Source organism: Salvelinus fontinalis, chromosome 20 (genome assembly GCF_029448725.1).
Source record: "Salvelinus fontinalis isolate EN_2023a chromosome 20, ASM2944872v1, whole genome shotgun sequence".
Classification (NCBI taxonomy): Eukaryota; Metazoa; Chordata; class Actinopteri; order Salmoniformes; family Salmonidae; genus Salvelinus; species Salvelinus fontinalis.
Window position 1 is genome coordinate 16208738 of NC_074684.1, and position 22360 is coordinate 16231097.

The 22360-nt window shown below is 41.1% G+C and overlaps 1 protein-coding gene across 4 annotated transcripts in view; it reads right to left on the reverse strand.

Annotated features, from left to right (window-relative positions):
- Positions 1-20370, reverse strand: part of LOC129817387 (inverted formin-2-like) — a 28782-nt gene extending 8412 nt beyond the window's left edge. For all 4 annotated transcript variants that reach the window (XM_055872567.1, XM_055872565.1, XM_055872566.1 and 1 more), the window contains exons 1-10: positions 20187-20370; positions 8940-9355; positions 8725-8840; positions 8302-8461; positions 6920-6953; positions 6608-6749; positions 6389-6521; positions 5346-6164; positions 5050-5189; positions 4833-4894 (exon numbers count right to left, since the gene is read on the reverse strand). In XM_055872567.1, the coding sequence (XP_055728542.1) occupies positions 4833-4894; positions 5050-5189; positions 5346-6164; positions 6389-6521; positions 6608-6749; positions 6920-6953; positions 8302-8461; positions 8725-8840; positions 8940-9336 (2003 nt within the window). In that variant the 5' untranslated portion in view covers positions 9337-9355; positions 20187-20370. The remainder of the gene's footprint in view (positions 1-4832; positions 4895-5049; positions 5190-5345; positions 6165-6388; positions 6522-6607; positions 6750-6919; positions 6954-8301; positions 8462-8724; positions 8841-8939; positions 9356-20186) is intronic.
- Positions 20371-22360: the final 1990 nt, after the last annotated feature.

Below are 22360 nucleotides of genomic sequence, written 5' to 3' on the forward strand. Positions count from 1 at the left end.
CCACATACAATGCCTTAAGTTTTTGAAATATTTAGTACTAACTTATTCCTTGCAATCCATTCTGAAACTAACTGCAGCTCTTTGTTTTACTCAAAGCCAGTGGTACGTCGTTAGTAAAGATTGAAAAAAGTATGGGTCCTAGAGAGCTGCCATGGGGAATTCCTGATTCTACCTGGATTATGTTGGAGAGGCTTCCATTAAAGAACACCTTCTGTGTTCTGTTAGACAGGCAACTCTGTATCCACAATATAGCAGGGGGTGTAAAGCCATAACACATACGTTTTTCCAGCAGCAGACTATGATGGATAATGTCAAAAGTCTCACTGAAGTCTAACAAAATGGCCCGCACAATCTTTTTATCATCAATTTCTCTCAACCAATCATCAGCCATTTGTGTAAGTGCTGTGCTTGTTGAATGTCCTTCCCTATAAGCGTGCTGAAAGTCAGTTGGCAATTTGTTTACTGTAAAATAGAATTGTATCTGGTCAAACACAATGTTTTCCAAAACTTTACTAAGGGTTGGTAACAGGATGATTGGTCGGCTATTTGAGCCAGTGAAGGGGGCTGTACTATTCTTAGGTAGCGGAATTACTTTTGCTGCCCTCCGGGCCAGAGGGCACACACTTTCAAGTAGGTGTCACGTTCGTCGTAGTGAGGAGACCAAGGCGCAGCGTGATTATAATACATACTTCTTTTAATAAAGAAATATACTGAACAAACTAATACAAAACAACAAAACGAACGTGAACGCTATAAACACTGAGTGCAGACATGCAACATCACATAGACAATAACCCACAAAACCAAAATGGAAAATGGCAACCTAAATAGGATCCCCAATCAGAGACAACAATAAACAGCTGTCTCTGATTGGGAACCAACTCAGGCCACCATAGAACTACATTTACCTAGACAATACCAAACCCCATAGATATACAAAACCCCCTAGACAAAACAAAAACACCCATACCACCCTCGTCACACCCTGACCTAACTAATATAATAAAGAAAACAAAGATAACTAAGGTCAGGGCGTGACAGTAGGCATAAATTGAAGATATGGCAAATAGGACTGGCAATATCGTCCGCTATTATCCTCAGTCATTTTCCATCCAAGTTGTCAGACCCCGGTGGCTTGTCATTGTTGATAGACAGCAATAATTTTTTCACCTCTTCCACACTCACTTTAAGGAATTCAAAATTACAATTCTTGTCTTTCATAATTTGGTCAGATATACTTGGATGTGTGGTGTCAGCGTTTGTGGCTGGCAAGTTTGCCAATGAAAAAAATATTAAAGTAGTAGGGAATATCAGTCGGTTTTGTAATGAATGAATCTGATTCAATGAATGATGGAGCTGAGTTGGCCTTTTTTCCCAGCATTTCATTGACAGTGCTTTTTACTATCATTCTTTATGTCATTTATTTTTGTTTCATAGTGTAGTTTATTCTTCTATTTATTCAGTTGTCACATGATTTCTCAATTTGCAGTACGTTTGCCAATCGATTGTGCAGCCAGAATTATTTGCCATTGCTTTTGCCTCATCCCTCTCAACTAGGGTTGCAAAGGGTCGGAAACTTTACTGGAATTTTTACAACATTTTCCATGAGAAGTTAAGCCCTGGAATTTGGTACATTTTGATTAAATTCCTCAAAAAAGCTTATAACAGTGAACCTTTTTTAAGGCAATTCTAGGTCTTGTGGCATATTTTGGTTAAACTATCCCCAATTCAATGGAATTGCAACCCTCTGCATGCACAGTGCATTCTTCCATCACATGTGCAGTGCACTCTTCCATCACATGTACAGCTGATCTTTAAGATCTTCCACACTAATGAGATGCTATTGAGCCCACACTACTACACTGTCTAAGCCAAGGACTACATGCTTTCTGGTAAGTTTTGATTACAATACTGGGTGGGGGGAATATATTTTATGTTACATACATAATTTTTTCTTAACTAGTAAATAGTAGGCTACAGCAAAGTGTGTTTAAATTATTTCTAACTTGTTAACAATTTCTGCTAGTTAGTTTTTGCTACCATGTGGGTTCTAGCTTGCTTGAGCCTGCTAACTGAGGAGTGTTAATTCACCTGTTTCCATACATGTTTCATTTGAAAACATTTATCTTACAAAGGAGTTGTTTAATCTAACTGCTTAACTTTTTATCTGTACATGGAATTGTATTTGGGTTTTTTTACTCATTTTTTTCTGATCTTTACAGGAAAATGCCACGGGCACTATCTAATGTGTGGAGACATTTCACTGCAGCCAATGTAGAAGGAAAAGCTGTGTAATTTGCAAATAGTGTGACAAATCCAATGTGAAGAATACAACAAAGATGCGGAATCATCTGGCCAAGTGCATAAAGTTCCCTCAGCGCTTACAACAAGCAACCTCTGACAAAAGTCCCTCTACTTCTATTTGAGGTGAAAATTATGAATCAGACACCTTATCGGTAGCAACAGTTCATGGTCCTCCTGGAATCAGAAATATTTTTTGACTCAATGGAGGAACGTAGTCAGAGAAATGCTGATGAATGTCTTGCTTGAGTTGTGTATGCAACTGGTTCACCTCTGATGCTCACAGGCAATGTGTATTGGAATAGATTTCTGAATGTTCTTAGCCCAGCATACACCACTCCAACCAGAAATGCTTTATCTACTAATTTGCTGGATGCAGAGTTCAACATAGTTCAAGTGAAGGTCAAGCAAATCACAGAGAAAGCAGACTGTATTGCAATCATCTCTGATGGGTGGTCGAATGTTCGTGGGCAAGGAATAATGAACTACATTTCCACCCTTCAACCAGTATTCTACAAGAGCACAGACACAAAGGACAACAGACACACTGGTCTCTACATTGCAGATGAGCTAAAGGCAGTCATCAATGACCTTTGACCACAGAAGATATTTGCACTGGTGACAGACAATGCTGCTTGGTCTAAAGTGGAGGAGTCCTACCCTCACATCACACCCGCCCAAGGACATCATGGCACTGAAAACAATGGATACACTCTACAAGAGAGCCAAGGATATGGTTAGGTATGTGAAGGGTCGTCAAGTTACAGCAGCAATCTACCTCACCAAGCAAAGTGAGAAGCATTAGAGCATCACATTGAAGCTGCCCAGCAACAACTGTTGGGGTGGTGTTGTCATCATGTTTGACAGTCTCCTGGAGGGGAAGGAGTCTCTCCAAGAAATGTCCATATCACAGTCTGCCGATATGGACATCCCCATCAAGATAATCCTCCTGGACGATGTATTTTGGGAGAGAGTGGTAAGCAGCCTGAAACTCCTGAAACCTATAACAGTGGCCATTGCACGGATTGAGGGAGACAATGCCATCCTGTCTGATGTTCAGACTCTGCTTGCAGATGTAAGAGAAGAAATCCGTACTGCCCTGCCCACTTAACTGTTGCTCCAAGCAGAGGAAACTGCAGTTCTGAAATACATCAAAAAGTGTGAAGACTTCTGCCTGAAGCCCATACGGAATAGGCACAGCGGCTGCAGACACAGGTAACCCCAGCGACGAAGGTGCAGGAAGATCAGGCTCCAGGGCGGCGAAACTATTCGTTGTTTGTTTCCACTCCAGGCCTCTCATTGGGAGTATAGTTTGCTTTGCGGCAGGCCGCTGTCTTCGGCTTACACGGCTCGTGACATGCGACCATTGTTGATTGCCATGCTCCTCTTGCTGTGCTCCTTCGACTCCGCTATCAGATTGGGGAGGAGAAGCAGGAGATGGCTCCCCTGGCGAACGAACTCCGGGCAACACCGGCCAGTCCGATAAGGACAAATGACAAGACGGAGATGCATCCAACATGCGCGGAAGCCATCCAGCAACCGGCGTAGAAAAGGTAAACATTCCACTCTGCGTTTTCCACAATTTCTTACGTAGGCTGGCTACCTGCATGATCAAGGAAGCCACCTCAAGCCTATAATCCTCAGCAAACAAACAATTGCCGCATTGTAACTCTGAGTGATCCAGTTTGTCCTAAAACACAGAATAATAGATACAACTCCTACAGCGCTGGAACCGTTCATTTACCTCTCCAGACAAAGAGGGCCCCATTGGAAAACTCATCTGGGACTAACTTTGTTAGCTTTATGGCTAACGTTAGCAGCTTAGCTAGGTTAGCGGTTCTTTCAATCAGACTTTAACCTGTATTCAGGACATAAAGTTAATTTATTTGCCATAGTTTTTGCAGTTTTACTTTAGTGTCTTATTGCAAAGAGGATGCGTGTTTTGTAATATTTTAATTCTGTACAGGCTTCCTTCTTTTCAATAGGTGCCCTTCATAGTGAAGCATTGGAAAACTGGTCTTTGTGGTCTTTGTGGTTGAATCTGTGTTTGAAATTCACTGCTCGACTGAGGGACCTTACAGATAATTGTATGTGTGGTGTACAGAGGTGAGGTAGCCATACAATAATCATGTTAAACACTATTATTGCACAGAGTGAGTCCAATGCTACTTATTATGTGTACTTGTTAAGCACATTTTTGCTCCTGTTCTTATTTAGGCTTGACATAACAAAGGGGTTGAATACTTATTGACTCAAAACATTTCAGCTTTTCATTTTGAATTCATTTGTACAAATTTCAAAACCAATCATTCCACTTTGATATTATCGAGTTGTATGTGTAGGTCAGTGACATAAAATGTAATCCATTTTAAATTCTGTCTGTAACACAACAAAATGTGGAAAAAGTCAAAGGACGCGAATACATTCTGAGGGCACTGTATTTCAACACTCTTCTACTGTACCTATCAATTCTTAAGTTGCCTCCTTTACGAAGACTCTCTTCTTCATATTTCTTGCCTGAAAATACTCACCATCTGAATTGTTTTAAGAATATGTTCAGGTTAAGATTTTTCTTGGCATCGATGAAAGAAATCTGTAGGTGGAGAAAAAGTGTGATGCTTGAAATTAAAACAGGGGATGTGTTAAGGAAAATGACAATAATGATGAAGGGAGAAGAGAGAGTGAGATTATAAGGCCATTTCAAAGTCTAATGAGATGGGGTAAGACCACATTGATTACTCTCTCTACCTCTTTGGGCTCCTGTTTGACCGCAGGGGCGCTGCCTTTGGCCTTTGAATCAGTCACTGGCAGACAGAAGAGCTCCTCAATACTGGAGTAGTCAGGCTCCAGAGAATCTGACTGTACCGATGTCCACATGGAGTGACTGTCTGGAGCAAAAGAACAAAATGGTGTACAGTATTTAAATTATGACTTATACACTACACTCTTGAAATATATCCAAAATGTATCCAATTTGCACTTGTCAGGGTCAACTGTATTTGTTGTTTTAATTCAATGGTGACACAATCTGACAGGTCCCTTACCAGTCACCACTCTGGATGGCAGCTTCTGCCAGTTGAGCTTCTTCATGCGTAGTGTGGGGCAGCGGCCCGCCTTGGGTGGAGGGGCATAGTAGGATCGGCCCAGTGTCTGCACACTCTGGGCCATAATCATGTCACCGCCACCAGGGGGAGGTGGGGGGCCCATACCAGGCAGTGGTGGTGGTGGTGGGGGACCCATCCCAGGCAGGGGTGGTGGTGGTGGGGGACCCATCCCAGGCAGGGGTGGTGGTGGTGGGGGACCCATCCCAGGCAGGGGTGGTGGTGGTGGGGGACCCATCCCAGGCAGGGGTGGTGGTGGTGGGGGACCCATCCCAGGCAGGGGTGGTGGTGGTGGGGGACCCATCCCAGGCAGGGGTGGTGGTGGTGGGTAGGGACCCATTGTGCCAGGTAGGGGTGGTGGTGGGGGGGGACCCATGCCAGGCAGGGGTGGGGGAGGCGGTGGACCCCCATGCCCCATCCCTGGTAGAGAAGGTTGGGTAGGAGGGAGACCGGGGAGAGGCCGGGGAGGGGGCAGCATCCCAGACAAGCCAAGAAGTGGTGGGGGTGGAGGTTGGGGTGGGGGTGTGCCGAAAGCTGCCATGCCTTGTAGTGGTGGGGGTGGAGGAGGAGAAGGAGGGGGAGGTGCAGTGGCAACAGGGGAGGTAGATCCTTTAATGAGGACACCCAAATGATCGGTCAATCTTTCTCTCAGGTCTATCTGAACGCCCCTGTCTGTGGTCTTGACCTTGACCTTAGGTGACCATTGCTGACCCTTGGAGGACACCAGACGTTCCATCAAGCGCTCAGTGGAGTCAACTTCAGCTAAAGAACACACACACACACACACACACACACACACACACACACACACACACACACACACACACACACACACACACACACACACACACACACACACACACAGAGACAATGTCAGAGTGACATAATATAAACCAGCCAAAACATGTCAGCGTACATGGCCACAATAAATAAATTGTGAAAATTATGTTTTTATGGACTATGAAGGTGATTGATCTCAGACTCACGTTCCTGTGCCAGCATAGTAGCACGGTCAGCCAGGGCCTCCAGGGCCAGCCACACCTCGCTGTGTTCCGGCCCCAACAACAACAGAGCGTGCAGGATGGACAGCAACTGCACCGAGGCAGGGGAGCTACTCACCTGGAGAGAGGGGAGGGGGTTATATTACTTGTATTATCTGCTGTGGGTTTTAATTACAAATAAATACACCCTTAATTGGTGCTTACTTTGGTGAAGAGTGTGGCGAAGACTTCCTGGTGATTGCTCATGTCAATACCTCCGTACATGCTCTCCATCTCAGCATCATCATATGCCATGGTGTCCTCAAAGGTCTCACACTGGATGTTCAGGTTCACATCATCCGTCTCCCTGTAACAGACACACAAACATACATGAATACGTATTTCCACAGGAAAAAAAGAAGTAGCAGTGTGAAAGAAAATTGGTGTGCTGTGCATAACAGAGCATTTGCTTATTCTGAAAAAGTTTACATATATTTGAAATAAATAAAAATGTATTATGCAAAAGACTCAACTTACCTCAGTTTTGGAAGTAAATCCAGTAATTGTAGCCCTGCGAGACAAAGAATAAGTCACAGTTAGACATTTTCATCCAGTTTGACATGTCCACATAGAGATTATATCAATTAATAGAGGGGCTATGTTACAAATCCTAAAAGTTCTACAATGGGGTGAAAATGGCAGCCATATTGGTCAGGGAGAAATCCTGATCATAATCCTGATTTTACTTATAAAGTAAGGCATGTGATATATATCATAAATTGTGTAATAGAATTATTGTCAAACTAAAATATTGTCATATAATTATAAATACTGTTTAAACAGGTTTTATACCAATTTTCTGTATAAAAAGCATCTCAAATATATTTAAACAGAACATGTCAACATGCTATTGTGTATACAGTGTATATATAATACATCTAAAAATTATGTTGAACTATTTTGCTGATAGGTGCAGTGAAATGTGTTGGTTTACAGGAGCAGCCATAGTAGTACAGCGCAAATTAGGGTTAAATACCTTGCTCAAGGGCACATCGACACATTTTTCACCTTGTCGGCTTGGGTATTCAAACCAGCGACTTTTCGGTTACGAATCACGCTGCGCTAACGGCTAGGCTACCTGCCGCCCTATTATTTGATACAATATCAGCAGGTGCTGCATTTACAACTTGTCTAAGTCCTTTCATCTACTGATTTCCGCCAGCGTATGGCTGTGGACTGCATTGTTTGGATATTGGCAAACTGGCAGTTAAACAAATGAATGGAATCATTCCTCTAAAACTGGCTGGCTATCTAACTAACAAACATACAGTGCAGATAAATTCTTCAAATTCATTATTTTACACAATATCTTATCGCAGCACTGGCAAACCATGGTTGACCAACTCCCTGACCAAAATGGCTGACCTTAATGCCATCATAAGAAGGTTCATGACAATTCTAGTACTCTAATTCTTAATTCTATGAATGTCCATCTCCATTTCCTGTATTCAAGCCATTGTTTATAACGATTGCAATATCTTCATCATTATGATAGATTTTTCAACATATGAGGCAGTCCACACCATGTAGGCTTCTGTATATAAGCATTATTGTGGTACTTCTTGATACTGGTAATCAATTTGTACATGGTTGATCTTTAAAGGGTACAGACAACCCTTAAGCCTCTCCGTTTCCTGGGCAACAGTATTGGAAGGTCAAGTAGACATATACATGGCAATGGAAACTTTCTCAAGAAACAATAAGTGAGCCTAAATACTAAAAAGCATTATTGGGAAGATACACAAAACTAAAATTGGAGGTAGTGAAAGCATGGTCTCCTTGTTTCTTTTCTTCCATTCACACCCGTGCTTCTCTATGTATGTGAGTGTTGAAAAAGCATGATGAAGAAGTAGTGATACCGATGAACTCCTTGCGTAGTTTGTCCCTCTTCCTCAGGTCCTGTACCCTGTAGATGATCACGTTGACCACACTCATGAGGATGACCATATACGGCACGTTGTCCGTCGCATGCAGCTCGTTCATGATGACGCTGAAGCGGTACTGGTGGATCTTCACACTCTGACAAAGATATATAGTTATGAAGATAACATAAGTCAGCATCCCTAATTCATGAAGAGCAGGGAGATGCCTTATCTAAAGTAGGGTTTCCTTATCTTAGACGAGGTAAAATACATTTTCACACTCCTCCTTTAATACTCTGTATGCTTCAGCTAACAATTGTTTTGAAAGTAAACCATATGAAAATAATTATCAGAATTTGTCTTTGTGTATATTTATGCTGTTCTGTATATAAAAAAGGTAATGTCAGGGTTACACCTTACTTTATAGTGATCCAGGGCATCCATGACCAGGTGGTGTCCCTGTGGGTTGAACATGGTGAGGGCTGCCAGCAGCTCAAACACCTGCATCTTCACCATGGTGTTGGACGTGTCCAGTGCTGCCAATCAAAAAAAGAGATCATGTTCCAACAGGCAGACAGACAGACAGGCCTTTGCCAAAACTCTTGCCACCCTTCTTTATGAGCCCTCTTTCTCACCTTGTGACAGGGTCCTGACGTATCCCTCATTGTCCAGTATAAAGTGCAGCCCAGCGAAGGAGTTCATCACTGCCTTCACACAGGCCACACAGGTGAGCTGGAGGATGGCGTCAGCGATGCGGGCACACCCACGGCCAGACAACCTCTCCAGGGCCTCCATCAGCAGATCCAGCCCATTGAGCTCCAGGAACTGCACCATCCAGTCCTGGTCACTCCCCTCCAGACGCCTCCGCAGCCCTGAGTAGTTGACCACCGTGGGTACCTGTAGCAGTCGTATGCATAGCTCTGGATCTGCATTCTCCAAGTTGGCCTCCAGGTGAGCATCTGGGTCCGGGGGGCTGCTGGTCAGGTGCTCCTTTAGGGCCTCCCACTTCCCTTTGGATGCCTTGGCTGCCATGGCAACCAAGAAAGGTGAGCTAGAGGTAGAGAAACATTGTGCAATATTCGTGTTGTGCCACATAAGAGTGAAACAGAGACCCACAACAATTGAAACAAAATTGAAAAATAAGTCTGTAAATCATGCATTGGTTTGATTTGACGGAACTACAAAGCATTATTGGAAAGATACACAAATAAAATTGGAGGTAGCGAAAGCAGGGTCTCCATTGTCAAAGACCTGCCTGAAGAGGAACTTCCTCTGAACTCAGGGGGGGTAAAAGAAGAGGAACTCATCAGGAACTGCCTGAAGAGGAACTTCCTCTGAACTCAGGAAGGGTAAAAGAAAAACAAACATCTTTTTATGCTGAAACTCTGAAAATCCTACTTGTGAACTGGGAGCGACAAGTTGTGTCCATTCACATGCTTTGAACTTGTTGAGAACCCCTAATTGGCTAATGGCAAACAAGTTGTGTCAACCATGAACTAAAAATACAGCTATCATGCTCATAACCAATTTATAGTGTTCAAAAACCATATTAATAGATGTATTTTTATAAATAATGTTTTGTTGTTGCATTTAACAGCAAAAAATGCTGTTATCGAGGTAATTTCCTTAGTATAGTAGGTACTATCTAGAACCTAAAAGGGTTTTTCGACTGTCCCCATAGGATAACCCTTTGTAGAACCCTTTTTGGTACTAGGTAGAACCCTTTTCGATTCCATGTAGAACCCTTTCCACAGAGTGGGAACCAAAAAGTCTTCTCCTATGGGGACAACCGAAGAACCCTTTCGGAACCCTTTTTTTCTAAGAGCCTAGGTGACGTCAGAGTTCATCATGTGGGAGAAGTCGGAGCTCAGGATGAAATGACACAAGAGTTCCACCTATCAATTAAGATTTGGAGGGGCATTGAAGTGGATTATTCCCAGTTGTATGTTCATATTTACGAATATATGAGATGCTATGAACGCAGCGTTAGCATTGTCTAAAATGCTGAAGTTGGTTGCTGTCGCTAGTAGAGGTCGACTGATTATGATTTTTCAACTCCGATACCGATTATTGGAGGACCAAAAAAAAGCTGATACCGATTAAATCGGACGGTTTTTATATATATATTTGTAATAATGACAATTACAACAATACTGAATGAACACTTTTATTTTAACTTAATATAATACATAAATAAAATCAATTTAGTCTCAAATAAATAATGAAACATGTTCAATTTGGTTTAAATCATGCAAAAACACAGTGCTGGAGAAGAAAGTAAAATTGCAATATGTGACATGTAAAAAAGCTAACGTTTAAGTTCCTTGTTCAGAACATGAAAACATATGAAAGCTGGTGGTTCCTTTTAACATGACTCTTCAATATTCCCAGTTAAGACGTTTTAGGTTGTAGTTATTATAGGAATTATTTATCTCTATACCATTTGTATTTCATATACCTTTGAGTATTGGATGTTCTTATAGGCACTATAGTATTGCCATCCTAATCTCGGGAGTTGATAGGCTTGAAATCATAAACAGCGCAATGCTTGAAGCACAGCGAAGAACTACTGACAAACGCAGGAAGTGCTGTTTGAATGAATGCTTACGAGCCTGCTGCTGCCTACCACCGCTAAGTCAGACTGCTCTATCAAATATCAAATCATAGACTTAATTATAATATAATAAACACACAGAAACACAAGCCTTAGGTCAATAATATGGTAAAATCCGGAAACTATCATTTTTGAAAACAAAACGTGAATTCTTTCAGTGAAATACGGAACAATTTCGTATTTTATCGAATGGGTGGCATCCCTAAGTCTAAATATTGCTGTTACATTGCACAACCTTCAATGTTGTCATAATTATGTAAAATTCTGGCAAATTAATTACGGTCTTTGTTAGGAAGAAATGGTCTTCACACAGTTGCTACGAGCCAGGCGGCCCAAACTGCTGCATATACCCTGACTCTGCTTGCACAGGACGCAAGAGAAGTGACACAATTTCTCTAGTTAAAATAAATTCATATTAGCAGGCAATATTAACTAAATATGCAGGTTTAAAAATATATACTTGTGTATGGATTTTAAGAAAGGCATTGATGTTTATGGTTAGGTACATATTGGTGCAACGACAGTGCTTTTGTCACGAATGCGCTTGTTAAATCATCACCGTTTGGCAAAGTAGGCTGTGATTCGATGATAAATTAACAGGCATCGCATTGATTATATGCAACGCAGAACAAGCTAGATAACTAGTCATATCAACCATGTGTAGTTAACTAGTGATTGTTAAGATTGATAGTTTTTTATAAGATAAGTTTAATGCTAGCTAGCAACTTATCTTGGCTCCTTGCTGCACTCGTGTAACAGGTGGTCAGCCTGCTACGCAGTCTCCTTGTGGAGTGCAATGTAATCGGCCATAATCGGTGTCCAAAAATGCCGGTTACCGATTGTTATGAAAACTTGAAATCGGCCCCAATTAATCGGCCATGCCGATTAGTTGCTAGTTGCTAGGGTGTATTTTGTGAAGTGCACCAGTCCCTCCTGCAGCAAAGCACCCCCACAACATGATGCTGCCACCCCCATGCTTCAAGGTTGGGATGGTGTTCTTCGGCTTGCAAGCCTCCCCCCTTTTCCTCCAAACACAACGATGGTCATTATAGCCAAACAGTTATATTTTTGTTTCATCAGATCAGAGGACATTTCTCCAAAAAGTACAATCTTTTTTATGGGGGTTTTGGAGCAGTGGCTTCTTCCTTGCTGAGCGGCCTTTCAGGTTATGTCGATATATGACTTGTTTAACTGTGGATATAGATACTTTTGTACCTGTTTCCTCCGGCATTGTCACACGGTCCTTTGCTGTTGTTCTGGGATTGATTTGCACTTTTCGCACCAAAGTACGTTTATCTCTAGAAGACAGAACGTGCCTCCTTCCTGAGCGGTATGACGGCTGCGTGGTCCCATGGTGTTTATACTTGCGTACTATTGTTTGTACAGATGAACGTGGTACCTTCAGGTGTTTGGAAATTGCTCCCAAGGATGAACCGGACTTGTGGAGATCTACAATTTTTTTCTGAGGTCTTGGCTGATTTCTTTAGATTTTCCCATGATGTCAAGCAAAGAGACACTGAGTTTGAAGGTAGGCCTTGAAATACATCCATAGGTACACCTCAAATTGACTCAAATGATGTCAATTAGCCTATCAGAAGCTTCTAAAGCCATGACATAATTTACTGGAATTTTCAAAGCTGTTTAAAAGGCACAGTCAACTTAGTGTATGTAAACTTCTGACCCACTGGAATTTTGATACAGTGAATTTTAAGTTAAATAATCTGTCTGTAAACAATTGTTGGGAAAATTACTTGTGTCATGCACAAAGTAGATGTCCTAACCGACTTGCCAAAACTATAGTTTGTTAACAAGAAATTTGTGGAGTGGTTGAAAAACAAGTTTTAATGACTCCAACCTAAGTGTATGTAAACTTCCGACTTCAACTGTACCACTTTCAGTATAAGATCAAGATTAAATGTAAATTAAAGTTGGGTGAACTATCACTCCCACTTCAGTTCTGAGTGTGACTGTTTGGACTTTACAGAGTTCTATAGAGGGCACACTACTAGTAGGCCTATGCCCTGTCCCAGACAGCAAGCTCAAATATCAGTCACTATCGCTGTGTCTTTCACTGAGGTCGTAAGATCTGACTGCAGGTCATGCAACTGGAGATGGATGGCATGTGGCAGAAATTAAGCACCATGGGCCACCACAAAAAGGAGGTGAAAAGTTATAATGGACGAATGTGAGAAGAGGGGCATTTACTAATAGACAAGACAGTTAATAGACGATCACCAGGTCTTCCTCCTTTGACTTTGATTGAAAAAGTTAAAGGCTTTTGTATATGTATATGTTCAATTGAAAAGCCATTCTGTAAAATGTGCTGCATCCCAACATTTAGTGTCATACTTGCTGAATTTGCAACAGCTTTGTGAGTATACTGATTCATTCCCATTGTTGCTTGGAGCTGCGGTTTAAAGAGTATTCAGTGCCATTGGGACATAGATTAGTGACTGACAGATTGGCACATTTATAGCCACTCAACTTTGTGAGGACAGACAGACAGGGAGTGACCTAGGCTTGGGCGGTATACCGTATTTGCCGTATACCAGGGTATTATAAAATACCGATGGTATGATTTTCAATACAGTCAAGCTTGAGTTATAAGCCACTGCTTATAACTAACTATAAGTTAACTATCTATAATGTGCCAAATCTATTATCTCCAGCTCAGGCCTCCAACTATTTATTTGGTTTGCTAACTTGCTAGCTAACTTGCAAGATTGGTTACAGTAGAGACAATCAACCCCCTCCTGGATGAAGATCCCTGATGCCTATTTTTTATGAAATGTTTTCTTTTGGAAAGAAATAAGCCCCTTATGTGCACTGACGGTAATACCGTATACCCCGGTATGCTACAGGAACAGTATAAAGGTATGAAAATATGGATACCTCCCAACCCTAGAGTGACCCAGTCAGCTATTCAGGCCTGTTAGCCAATACAATCACATCCCTGGCAGTGAATCTGATATGAGTGCTCCGTCTCTCTCTCCCCCTCACACACAACATTTTTGTCCTGTCTGTCTCTCTCTTGGACACTTCCTACTTTATATTTCTCTTTCTATGACTCTTTTTCCCTGACCCTCCCATTTTTTCCCTCTCTCACTCACCCTTTCTTTGTTTCTCAACTTTGTTAGAAGCCGGAGTCTTTCCAAACCAGTAGTAACAAATAGGAACCTCAGGTGGTATGATATCTTAAACTGTCAATGGGTGTGTTTCATAGATTAAAGCAAGTGTCAGACTCTTACCGCAATGAGGTATTTCTCAAGTGGAGCTGCACCAAATTGTGCTACTTTTAACAATTTCCACTGAAGATTTACCAAAAACATATTTACAGGAAAAACTGTGCAGATACAAAGTTCGGTAACAGAATAAAACTGTTACCAAACTTTTTTTACTGTGTAAATTGTTCAAATTAGTCATTGTGCATAGAGTTGTATGGTTTGTTAAACTTTGAAATCAATGGTTTTTGCTTGGAATACATTTTAAAGTGAAAAATCCGTCTCAATGTAATTCCTTTAACGTGGAATTGCCCTATGCTAGATAAATCCACATTCCAGTGATTGCACAAGAATGCAAAGAATCCATGCCAGACTTGTTGGTGAGGTTGAAGTATCCTCTTTCTAGCATAGGGAGAAGCAAATCAATGAAGTGCTCCTTTAAGAGACCATGGTTCTGAGAATGGGTGGGGTCCACATGAGCAGAAACCTCAATGTGCAGAATGCCTTCTGCATTCTACACTACGGAGACATCCTACTGAGGAAATGTGACTCATACAGTTCATGCTAGTGAATCATATCCTCCTGCTGTAGTCTGTGTTGTGTCTACTCTATTACAATGCCTTTAAACTCTGCATCCGCTCACATTGATTATCCAAGCCAGGCTTGAAATATACTACTGACAGAAACAAATTATTCATGAATAAACTCTGAGGCAACTGTTTCCAACAGAAGCTACATTATGACATCACGTGTGTGTCTATTTGAAGTTGTGACATCAACTTCGAGGTCAGTTTGAAGGTTTTTAATGTGGTGCTTTCCAGTGGTGCTGGAGTAGAGAGGCTAAGATTTTCCATAAACACAAAATCCTGATCTGTGCTGATGTCTTTTTTCCCTATTGCTGCTCACTAATCCTCAGGCTTCCTGTTCAACAAAGAAGCAAATTACTATTTCCATTGAAAAATGTACGTTTTGGAAAGGCTACTGGTCTGGTGCAACATTGAGATAAAAAAAACGATGTACAGTATGACCAACCGGAATGACACCATACCTCTAACTTAGCCCCGTATGCATGTTCTAACAAGTAACAACCAATCCACACTCAGTGGCATTATAGGAAAACAGTCTTGCCATGTGACTGGAATGTTCATGCTTCAAAAATGTCCTCAGCTAAGCACATAATGACACATTCAACAAGATGTGGAATTTCGGGAGCTACAACGACATAGTCTTGAGAACACATTACCGTGGATACAGGAATCCCTGGTCTGAAAGGGTACATTATTTGAACAGGCTTCTGCTTCTATGCTGCCTGGAAGGGATCGGCTGAAGGAAACAGACAAATTTCCTGCAGCTTAAGATGGGATGGGGACAGACAGAGAGACAGAGAAAAAGACTCTTTAGGAAAGAATGATTAACTTTTGTTGTGTTATTCTCTCAATCACATTCCTCCCAAAGTTGACCTGGGGTCATCTATATGGTTTGCTTGATTATATTGACAGAGATTTCTGAAAGAGCCCAGAGATCATTATTGGTTCATATAGAGGCCTCAATGGTAATACAGTTATCAACAGGGTTGGGTTCAACTGAATTAAATCAATTCAGGAACTTTTCTGTCCCTTAGAATGTGTAGCATGACATTCCTGGAGTGCTGGATATACTGTACAATGGGACTTCTTGTCAACATCAACATCATCCAGACCAGCATGACCCTGGCAGAGAGAATCTTCCTGGAGTCATGTGAAATAAGGAACCAGGCCATGGGCTATGCAATGTGACCTCCTTAAATGCTTACAGAGCAACTGAGCAATCTATGCAGTTTATGATGATGGAATCACTATAAAAGACCTAAATAAAGATGTTCAGTAGCCATGGAAGTTTGAAACATGATAAACCTTGGCTCATCTCATGCAAAGGAATGGTTTTATAACAATACCATATCTGGTGCAGTCAGTGGCAGACTTACTATTAGGCAACTAAGGCAATTGCCTGGGGCCTCGCATCATCAGGGGCCTCGTGAACTTGCCATAATTTAGTTTAATAATACATAATTTCTCTGTTATCTTGCCCTCCTCCTCCACTTGATGCTTTCCTCCACTTGTGAGTTACCTCCGAGGTACGCTATTAGCAGTAAACGGAGTGGTTTCTGTTTTGTTCCTAAAAATGTATCTTCTGGCGCATCTCAAATTTTTTTTATTTTCTTTGAATTTGGCTCCAGCTTTTGAACGGAGGCTATTACCGATTGATGAGACTCACTCACGGTTTGATGCAAAAAAAGTGAGATGGTTTGGGATGAGTTGGACCGTAGAGTGAAGGAAAGCAACAAGTACTCAACATATGTGGGAACTCCTTCAAGACTGTTGGAAAAGTATTCCAGGTGAAGCTGGTTGAGAGAATGCCAAGAGTGTTGCAAGCTGTCATCAAGGCAAAGGGTGGATACTTTGAAGAATCTCAAATAAAAAATGTGTTTAACACTTTTTTGGTTACTACATGATTATTTACTACATGTTATTTCATAGTTTTTATGTCTTCACTTTTATTCTACAATGTACAAAATATAAAAAAATATGAAAAATCCTGAAATGAGTAGGTGTGTCCAAACGTTTGACTGGTACTGTAGGTATTGGCCAGAATTTATATCCACCATAGAGATGGATAGATATCACTACTTGGAAATAACCCGTTTTTGATTGGACATTGCCATTGAGAGCTTCCACCATTTTGAAGTAGTCAACTGGGTGGAACTTCCTATGGGTTAAGGAAGGATCACATGATCCCATCTAGGTCATCAGGTGGGCTCAGCCAATGAATTCTACTTGTGAGCATTCCATAACTGCAGGTGGCAGTAAATCACCAACCTTGACATTATACCTGTTCAAACAACAAACTCCAGGTGGCAGTATGTACCATTTCAGTTTTTTTACCAACTCATAGAAGTAGTAGAAGAAGAAAATTGAGTACTTCAAAATGGAGATGGCCTCAATGGTGCTGCCCGGTGCTCTCACAGACACCATAATGGGACAAAAGATGAGTTGTCTATGGTCCCTAACTTGAACACCTAAAACTAAATAGAAAACATGTAGAATGTTAATGGACTTATCTATTTAAAAATAACTTCCCTTTTCTGGCCCGCAAGTTGCTTTTGTTTAACAAATGGGTCCGGAACAAAACTGAAATCCCGATGTGACCCTCGGACCAAAATGATTGCCCACTGCTGTTCAATATAGTGATACAAAGACCTTTACTAGTGAAGGGCATTTGACATTTTTTTCGGTTAGCCTTTTCATTTTGGTTCATTCATCTAAAAGAGCTGGCTCCGAAAAGCTCTTCATTCCGTAGCCATGAATGCGTTTAATAGACATGGGCAGGGGCCTCAGACTGGCCTCGGCCTAGGGCCTCCAAATCACTAAGTCCGCCCCTGGGAGCAGTAACATAATCAACAGCTGTTGACCTTCTAGCTAGCTGCATGTGCACCTTTGTCAGCAGAGGATCTCCACTAGCAGTTCCTCTTCCCTATAAATCCAGGGCATGACCCTCTGGGACCCAGTCAGCAGATTGTTAGTCAGCATCACCATGCCAACACTAGTGCTGCCCGGGTCAGCTGTTTGTTCACCCGCACCCTTCCACAATTGCTAATAACCCATCCTCAACCACCAGATTATATGTGATGAAGTGAAAATCTGAGGCCAGCACCCGGCCCCTAGCCCACTAATATAGAAAATGCGCTGTAGTCTACAGTCAAAGACAGCTGAAGATTTAACCCATCTGAACAGTAAGCTACAGTTCCCTTGAATTTCTTTATTTGAAGTCCACATCTTGTGACTGTTGAATTTGTATAGCTCCTCACAATCATCACATATAGGCCTAACATAGCCGGCACTGCCATCATCCTCTTTAAGCCTACCATTTCACCAAATCTTTCCCAAACATTTACTTTTCTGGCCCTCTCTCTGTTCAACTCTCCATTTCACAGCTTTTCTCTAATTAAATTGCGACATTGTCCATTTTGCCTCCGTGGATTGACGCCATTCCCAAAAACATGTGGCGATTGGCGTGTAGACTATTTGGCACGCCTACAGTTAGGCCCTAAAGCTTATAGGCTTACGCACTAATGCCATTTAGCCTAAAATAATTTAAGAAAAACCTAAATGTACCTTATAGATATAAATTGCCCAATAATTATACATTTATGGATTTTTTAAGGTATTTGATTCTCTTTATTCAATCCGCCCTTCATCCACACAATATTTAATGACCCTAAACCCATCTGCCCAGTGGATATAACTGCGGGAACTGCAGGGTATGAGTCAACCCGTGCCTCACTAGCCAACACAACACAAATATGATTCTGTATGTAACTGTGATTAAACACCCATTTGTCTTGAGCTTCCTAAATAGCATAGTCCCTATGTAAATAAATCGTATAGCCTTCTTAAACCTATCGAATTTCATTCTAAACTAATGGGCCATCCTGTCTTATTAACAGCAACATCAAACAAGAGTAGTTCAGTGAATGACGTGACCTTTGTCTTCTGATCAAATCCGATCAATGATCTACATCATTGATTTTGAATCAAACACATACATCTAATTGGCCGCATTTGTGTGGCAGTGTTTTATTTTGTTTACAGAATGCATGGTTGTGCCGCATGCACAACTGCATACAACACATAACGCACACACCCCTTCTCATCTGATCTGTAAAGCCCATGTGCCTGTAGAAACACCAGACTGTCATGGTCAGCTGTGTATGTGAGATGGGCATGCCATGGTGGCACTGACCGCCCTCTTGTGTCCCTCCCTCTGTGTCACTCACACATGTAAACAATACATCGCCATAGGAACAAATGAGTCCCTCTAGAGTTCAGTGGACATAGCCCACTTACATAATCCAGTCATTAAACAGACATACACGTCACACTATCACCTAGCCATATCTATGACTAAAAAGAAAATACATTTTCTAACCTGAGTTCTTTGTATCTCTTCTTAGTCAAAGATATGGCTAACAATCACCAAATGTGAAGTGCAATGTCAGTTCTCTAGGAACAGACAGAATCCCATACTAACATTTGTACATATATTTTTATCTTTACTACCAATTGGTAAATTATTAGTAAAGAAATAGGATACCTTGTGACGCATTGTGCCCATTGCCATCTTCACAAGCCTGACACAAAAGTGGCAGAACATTAAAGGTTGGCATTGGAACTTCACATTTGCCCCAGCCTGGTCTCTCACACTAGATGTGACATAATACATGTACATCTAACACACTCAAATTAGTATAATATTTTAGGTTTGGTTACATAAGACAGAAGGTTACCTAAGGCAAAAAATGAAAGTAAGGTGGTTGGTCAGGATAGGCATATACAGTATAAGGTGAACGTCTAGCAACCCAATGGTTCGTGTTTGAATCACATCACAGACAACTTTTAGCTAATTTAGCATTTTAGCTAATTTGCAAATTTGTAACTATTTATTACTTTTTAGCTACTTTGTGACTACTTAGCATGTTAGCTAACCATAACCTTAACCCTTAAACCTAACTCCTAACCCTTGACCCGTAACCTTAACCCCTAGCCTAGTTAAAGTTAACCACTTTGCTAATGTAGCGTTAGCAATCTAGCCACCCTAACTAACGAGGGCTACAACAAATTGGATTTGTAACAAATCATACGTTTTTGCAAAATTCTTAATATATTGTACGAATTGCAATTCATAACATACCATACGAAATTGATGATGGACGTCATCAAATTAGTACCAATGGAATTTAACACACAGCATCATACTAATTGGAGTATGTATCCCGGATTAACATTTACTATGTTACGTCTACCCCTGAGTCTAGGTTGTTTGCCCAGGCTATGAACGAGCAAGACAATAGAATTCGCATCATGATACAGTATACAACTATCTTATGTTGGACAAAAAGTTATTGTTAATGAGTGATGTGGTTCTCTCCGTCCAAGTGCTTAAGTTGAACAAATTACAGATGTTACCATTTTTTCCCATAAAGTCCTCATTATGAAATGTGTTACTCTTACGTTACTGAGTCCCTTAGGCTGCACGAAGGACGAATTCCACAGCAACTCGAAGGCAACACTTATATCGAAAAGTAGCCGCTTTCCTACAATTCCTGCGGTCTAGTAGAAACTATGGAATATAGACAGACTGTTGTATCCAAACCCTGCTGCGCTGATCTCTGCATCTCACGGACTGCGCGTGACGAAAATTGTGAGGGTAGAGAGTAACATAGCTCCGCCTCCTCACCCACACATCTGGATGTTGATGAATTCAGCGAAATGGACCAGTCCGGACCAGTCGTCCTGTTAGTTGTTCAATGTCTCAAAACTCTTGTCATATCATTCATCTTCTCAAATGTTCTAGCCTAGGTAATATGAACAGGGTTGTCATACTGAGAGAAAATTTGTTTCATATTGGATATTCGTACCTAATATTTGATCTCATCATAATATGGATAAGTTGTTTCCCACTAATTATTTGCCTACTTTAGCAATGTCATCATATTTCCATGCCAACTTAGACGAAACAGTCACATCAGCCTGAGAGGTGCAATGCATGTCTAGGGCCAAATAAATATTGGATCCACCTATTGTGGAACAAGCTAACTCAAGCTTTACTACAACAGTGTACTAACTAGCAGCAACAATCTCAAACCCCCCCAAAAACGCCTTCATCTTCCCCTGATTCAGAATATACAATTTGCATAGTCATGGCACGATTTATGTAAGTTCTATTGAAGGTTGAAAGCCGAAAGAGAAAAAATAAAATTAAAAAAATATAGAAATAAAACTAAAAAGTGAATTTTTCCCCATTCTTCCCTGATTCAGAATGTCAAATTTTTTATTATGTATTTATTTTGGATCCCTATTAGCTGCTACTCTTCCTGCCCTGTTCTGAGCCAATTGCAATTTACCTACGTCCCTATTTGTGGCACATGTCCACATGACTGAACAGTAGTCCAGGTGCGACAAAACCAGGGCCTGTAGGACCTGCCTTGCTGTTAAGAAGGCAGAGCAGTGCTTTATTATGGACAGACTGTTGTATCAATATGTCACCTCATCTTGCTCAATTTCCACATTACTCATTACAACCCTAAACAACCCTACAACCCTAAACCTTTAGTTGAGGTTTAGGGTATAGTGAATGATTTCTCCCAAATACAATGCTTTAAGTAAAACTATTTAGAATTAACTTATTCATTGCCACCCATTCTGAAACCAACTGCAACTGTTTGTTAAGTGTTGCAGTCATTTCAGTCGCTGTAGTAGCTGACGTATATAGTGTTGAGTAATCCACATACATAGACACACTGGACTTACTCAAACCCAGTGGCATGTCGTTTAGTAAAGATTGAAAAAAGTAAGGTCCTAGACAGCTGTAGTGGGGATTTCCTGATTCTACCTGGATTGTGTTGGAGAGGCTTCCAGTAAAGAACACCCTCTGTGTTCTGTTAGACAGGTTACTCTGTATCCACAATATAGCAGGGGGTGGAAAGCCATAACACATACGTTTTTCCAGCAGTAGACTTTGATGGATAATGTCAAAAGTCTCACTGAAGTCTAACAAAACAGCCCCCACAATCTTTTTATCATAATTTTCTCTCAGCCAATCGTTGTGTAAGTGCTGTGCTTGTTGAATGTCCTTCCCTATAAGCGTGCTGAAAGTCTGTTGTCAATTTGTTTACTGTAAAATAGCATTGTATCTGGTCAAACACCATTTTTTCCAAAAGTTTACTAAGGGTTGGTAACAGGCTGATTGGTTGGCTATTTGAGCCAGTAAAGGGGGCTTTACTATTCTTAGGCAGCGGAATTACTTTTGCTTCCCTCCAAGCCTGAGGGTACACACTTTCTAGTAGGCTTAAATTGAAGATATGGCAAATAGGAGTGGCAATATCGTCCGCTATTATCCTCAGTAATTTTCCATCTAAGTTGTCGGAGCGGGGTTTGCCTTTTTGCCCAAAATTTCATTTAAGGTGCTCCAAAGCGTTTAACTATCATTCTTTATATAATTTATCTTTGTTTCATGGTGTAATTTCTTCTTCTTTTTATTCAGTTTAGTCACGTGATTTCTCAATTTGCAGTATGTTAGCCATTCGGTTGTGCAGCCAGAATTAGTTGCCATTTCTTTTTCCTTGTTTATTTTAATTTTATTTTATTTCACCTTTATTTAACCAGGTAGGCTAGGTGAGAACAAG